This window comes from Olea europaea, chromosome 10 (genome assembly GCF_002742605.1).
Source record: "Olea europaea var. sylvestris chromosome 10, O_europaea_v1, whole genome shotgun sequence".
Taxonomy (NCBI): Eukaryota; Viridiplantae; Streptophyta; class Magnoliopsida; order Lamiales; family Oleaceae; genus Olea; species Olea europaea.
This window is the reverse complement of record NC_036246.1, coordinates 35,009,281-35,014,333: the sequence shown is the minus strand read 5'-3', so window position 1 is coordinate 35,014,333 and position 5,053 is coordinate 35,009,281. Positions and strand designations below refer to the sequence as shown.

At 33.6% G+C, this 5,053-nt stretch overlaps 1 protein-coding gene across 1 annotated transcript; it reads right to left on the bottom strand.

The window, feature by feature from the left end:
• Window positions 1–829: 829 nt before the first annotated feature.
• On the bottom strand, window positions 830–4,758 carry LOC111401981 (alpha-mannosidase-like). The gene is made up of 10 exons (XM_023029981.1): window positions 4,648–4,758; window positions 4,410–4,529; window positions 3,819–3,884; window positions 2,666–2,778; window positions 2,436–2,520; window positions 2,204–2,314; window positions 2,034–2,129; window positions 1,909–1,956; window positions 1,590–1,658; window positions 830–1,285 (listed from the first exon to the last, which is right to left on the bottom strand). The coding sequence occupies exons 1-10, from the start codon at window positions 4,717–4,719 to the stop codon at window positions 1,097–1,099; spliced, it is 969 nt and encodes a 322-aa protein (XP_022885749.1). The 5' UTR covers window positions 4,720–4,758; the 3' UTR covers window positions 830–1,096.
• Between the last annotated feature and the right edge of the window lie 295 nt (window positions 4,759–5,053).

The window sequence follows — 5,053 nt, the reverse complement described above, 5'->3', positions numbered from 1 at the left end:
AAAAGACTTTATTTGTAATAACTAATTTGAACAAATTGCAAAAAATATAGAAATAATTGTTTTGATCATTTTATGAGTCATTGTCGTAGTAGATCTCTTGGCTTGTTCATGTTTTCTGTATGTTTTTTGTACCTTCTAATAAGATAGTGGTAAAGAAGCAAGTTATGATGCATAGACGTTGTTACTAGGACGGTGTTTTCATGTCCAACACGTATTGCGTCGTGTCAAACCCACTGTGACATAAGTCTTATATTTCTTAAATTTCTAACACTAGAGGGATGCTTTAGGGATATTCCTTAACCAAGTGTTCGATATTACATCCATGTCCTATATTAAAAGGTTTAAAAATAAAGATATAATATTTAAATATAAAATTTTAAGGAATTTAAATTGGAGTATTTCTTTCCTAATTTTTAGAAAAATCACGTGCCTTTGTGTCGTGCAACTCAGGAAGCAAGCAAACAAGATAGATAATTTCATACATTCTGTAATAAATGGCAATCTTTTACCCTTAAAGTGCGTTTAATTGTCAATAATTTCTTAGAAAATGTCATTTTTCAACCAAACTTCATACTTTTGTATGGTTTGATTGATTTTTTTCCATGAAAAATATTCTCCTACTTTTGATTACGTGATCATATTCTCCTTAAAAATAAAGAGACATTTTCTTTAGGGGAGTATGTTTTTATTTTTCAGGGAATTCACTTTTTCTTCTCTCTCCCATCTACCTACCAATAAAAAATTAACAAATAAAACATTTTCTAAATTGAAAATAAAAATAATCAAACACATTTAATTGGTAATTTCTATGCAAATAATTTTTAGGCAATTCTAGAATTTATTTTCTTTCCATTTGGATTCCATACTTGCAATCAAACACAATCTTATTCATTTATTTCTTTAGTTCATTCTCTAGCATTCTATCATTGGCAGAAGCTATCAAAAGCCAAGAAATACCAACAGAAAATTGTCAAATTTGGGAGGACAACCAATTGTTCTTTGTAACATAAGCATTTCCTCTCTTCATTTTGGGCATCCTAAAGATAGTCATCAATATTACTGATTATTAGACTCCTCTGGTTAGAGGATCAGCCCTTTAAAATCTCAAGAGGAAAGTCCGGATCTCCATTGGACCAAGCTCAACAATGAGACTTGACATGTATACAGGACCACCTCTAATCGGATTTGGGTCGCTGCCATTTTGACCTTCAACTTTCCAAGTCATCCTCTTCATTTCTGACCTGTCTTGATTTGCTGATAAGCTTGTTTCCTTCAATGCCTTTATCTGAATTACAAAGGGCAAATTCAATATTAGCTCTGATAAGAAGAGAAATTTCTTATCATTTATTTTTGAACACGAAATCTAAACATCAATTTCTGAACCCATTGTGCATTATTTGACAGTACAGATGAAGAAAAAGATGTAATGTACTTGGTGAGCAAAAAGCCAAGAAAGTGATCTAGAATATCGTTATCCATTAACAAACTAGGACTATTTGAAAAAAAAAATAATTGAAGAGGAAAATCCCCCTCGTCCTTGAGCGAACGTCTTTAAGAAAGAGAATGTTATATTTGTAGGGCATACATACAGTTTTTCCAGCGAACAACTTCTTCAGTTCAACTTTCGCAAGCGATGAATATTCTGTATCTTCACCAGCCTACAGAATTTTTAGCATGAATAAGTTATACAGTGAAGAAGATGATTTTAGATATTTACAGTCAGGATACTATTTTTATAGGATTGCAGTTTTATACGTAGATTCTATATTCAGATGACAATGCTTCAAATCTCTCTTTTTTATGTAATGATAGAGCACCCTAAAATTTGTGATAGCCTTCATTTTCCTTCAACTCAGTCTGAATAAACCAGCAGAAATTAACGTGGAGCACAAGAAAGACGGACTTCACCTCGTATATATGTGCCAAACGGAGGAGCACACTTTGATCATCTAACTCCTGCAAAAAAGAAGAGTCAGGAGCAGATCAGAGGGTCGAAATCGTGCACAAGACTGGATGGAAGTATAAGCAATCACCTGTAATGTAATTAATGCAACGTTGAGAGGTAAACTATAATTTGCAGCCATTGATGTGGCCTTAATCAAATGAGAAGATTTCCACTTTTCAGTGTTCTGCAACAAGAATTGCTAGATTATTAGATAACAGGATTTTACCCGATCCTTTTGGCAGCAAGACGTAAACTTACCTCATGCGAAAAGGCTAAAAGCAGGGGTGAATAAATTTCTTGACCAGTTGTCCGGCGCCAACGTGATCCCGTACCAAGCTTATTGATACTCATGTAGTAATTTCCGCGAATCTGACAAAGAGATGGGAAAAAAGAATTGTCTCAAAGAAGCTCTCTAGTACACAAAAAATAAAAATAAAAATAAAAATAAAATAAAATAAAATTCCAACTACTCTTGGCACATAATTCATACCGTTAATCCTTCACATGTATTATCCACACATACTGACTCATCAAGCGCTTCATCTACTCCTCTAGAATCATCATGTAGAATGCGCCTGAATAAATAACAAATTCAAAATCGGCTATTTTTTTTTTATAGGTAAAATCAGTTAATTATAATTGCATAAGTAATTGTCAGACTATGGAATTTTATGACAAAAAGGATCAAAGAAGGAAACAAGTTGGAAGCATTTGGCATACCTATGAAGCATCAATTCAATTTCTCCATCATTAATGCTGCCTCCTCCAGTTGCTCGATCAACCAAAACAGAGAACTCAGATTCCTTATCCTCTACGAAAATTCCAAGATTGATCTAACAGAGAAAGAAAACTTCTAATCACAATCACATTTTTTGAATGAAAGCAGAAATAAAACCAATGCCAATCAAGTTGCGAAAGGCCACTAAGTTTCTTATCAAGTGCAAAATGGTATCATATTGAATTTGGAGACTAAATTTAACAAATATGCCAGTATCCTGAAAACAAATCCTGAATATTGCAGATGACTCATGTTCACACGTGATAGGGAATGCATGTGGGCACATGATGTTTTCCTTGTACTGTTGGAAATGATACTCTGCCTTTCAGCGAGGATGGAACTTAAATGCACAAGATGCTGAACTTCATTGCTTAGAAAATCAGTTATGAAATAGAAATATTGGTTACCTCTGTAGTACTAGGAGATTAGCATTATCAACCCGAGATACATAACAAACCACAGAAATATGAATGCAAGTCCATTAGTACAAAAAATGGGCTCAACCAAAACATACCACATGGCAAAATAAAGTAATGATATCCACCCTTCTGAGAAGTTTTCCAATAATTAAGCTATTTAGACTGACAAAGGCAATGTTGCAACATGACTGCGGATCATGTTGCATAAAAATCAGGTAGTCAAACAGGAAGACGTGCTGATATGGATGGACTAACGAAAATTTTGGCATTAGGCCTATTGTTTGACCTCAGAAATGTTTAATCCTGTTATTTCTTTTTATTCTTTCAAGTTTCAATTTGTCACATTATTTTGAATTGGGAAGATCTAGATTTCAGACCCCAAAAGGGATTCAATCAATAATTCTACTTCAGCAGACACGTTATAGATCTCATCATCCCAGATCCTCACTAGTCTTTAGGTACAAAAAAACCTCAAACTTGCATTGACTCAGAGAATCCTCAGTATAGTGAAAGATCAGCTCTATAGTGAGGAGTGTATCTTTCATGATAAGACATATCTTGTCAGTTTGATAAGTAGTGCAACTGGCTAGAAACTCCATTCACAATACAAGAATTCTAAGTTTGCTTCAAGTTAAATTTGCAAATCATAATTAAGAAATTGAGTCAGGATAGTTACTGGATAGTAGTTTTCTGCTATAGGTTGAGTAACTGTGAGGGGCCATCCGGGTCTATAATCCCGAACCTGAAAAGCCACAGGTTAATGAAGTCAAATAGGTGGGGAAAACAGCTAATTGAGATTACCCCTACAGCAAGAAAAGAAAAAACCAAATAATAGGGCCACAAAGTGTCTGTAATAAAATATTTCATTAGTGGCACATGCCTAGAGAAATGCACGTGTTATTTTTTTCCATTTACCACAGTTTAGCTATTCATATTACCAAAGCAAAATGCACGGAATAAGCAAAATTATTTTCTTTAAGTAAAAAAATAACAGAACATGGCCAGTTAATTATGAAAAGCACTTCTTGAATGAGAAGAGTATAATTCAAGTGTATAATCTCAACATTTTCTTAATGCATGGCGAATTAATACGTAGACTCTTTCAATGAAGCATAACAATATATCAGTTTGGAACGAAAACAAAATATCTACGCTAATTCAAATGCCATATTTGCTAACCTAAAGACAAGAAGATTCACAAGAAAAAGAGTACTAGAATTTCTTAAAAGATGAGGCATTCATATTCACATGATCTACAGAGAATTACCCTTTTGAGGAAGTCCCTAGCATTAGAATCAGTGTAGAACACTTTATCTGTGGCCATATTAGCTGTCATTCTTGTAATAACTTCTTTCCCAACACTATCATCCGTAGGTATTGGACCAATCTTCAATGAGAATTATGTATCAGAACCATACTTATAGAAAGGGGAAAACATTTGTCAAGTCAAAGTGGAAATATAAAAATCTAGCATAGGAAAGGCAAGGTCAACACGACCAACTTACAGTGAACTCAACTTCAGCATGATCTTTATCTTTGTAAACTCTAATTATCTGAAAGTTAGTGCATGAATACATTCTGATAAGTGATACAATGAATGTAAAAAATACAATGAAGAAAGATTGAATTTTACATGCCATTTGCATAAGAATTTCCTGCACCGAATAAAAAGAAATTTTTTTTTTTTTTTGAAGAACAGTGCAGAATAAGGCTAATTGAAGATTATTAAGAAGTTTAGTGTATATTGGAGATAAACTGATGCAGGATAAAATAAGAAAACAACAAGAAAGAAGGGAGAATTGGAGAGAATGGGGGAGAAACTAGACAAGAAGCAAAAATTCAGGAAGGAGAGGAAAGAGACGTTACAACCAATTTCAATTCATCATAATCATCAATTGTCCCAATTACATG

What these genes read in the sequence shown, in the direction of transcription:
- LOC111401981 (XM_023029981.1), bottom strand. Translation starts at nt 4,719, where the DNA reads ATGTATTCATGCACTAACTTTCAGATAATTAGAGTTTACAAAGATAAA. An exon ending in ATGCTGAAGTTGAGTTCACT is followed by an intron (nt 4,530 to 4,647) that starts GTAAGTTGGTCG and finishes TTCTCATTGAAG; the next exon opens with ATTGGTCCAATACCTACGGA. An exon ending in TTTTAGCCTTTTCGCATGAG is followed by an intron (nt 2,130 to 2,203) that starts GTAAGTTTACGT and finishes TTCTTGTTGCAG; the next exon opens with AACACTGAAAAGTGGAAATC.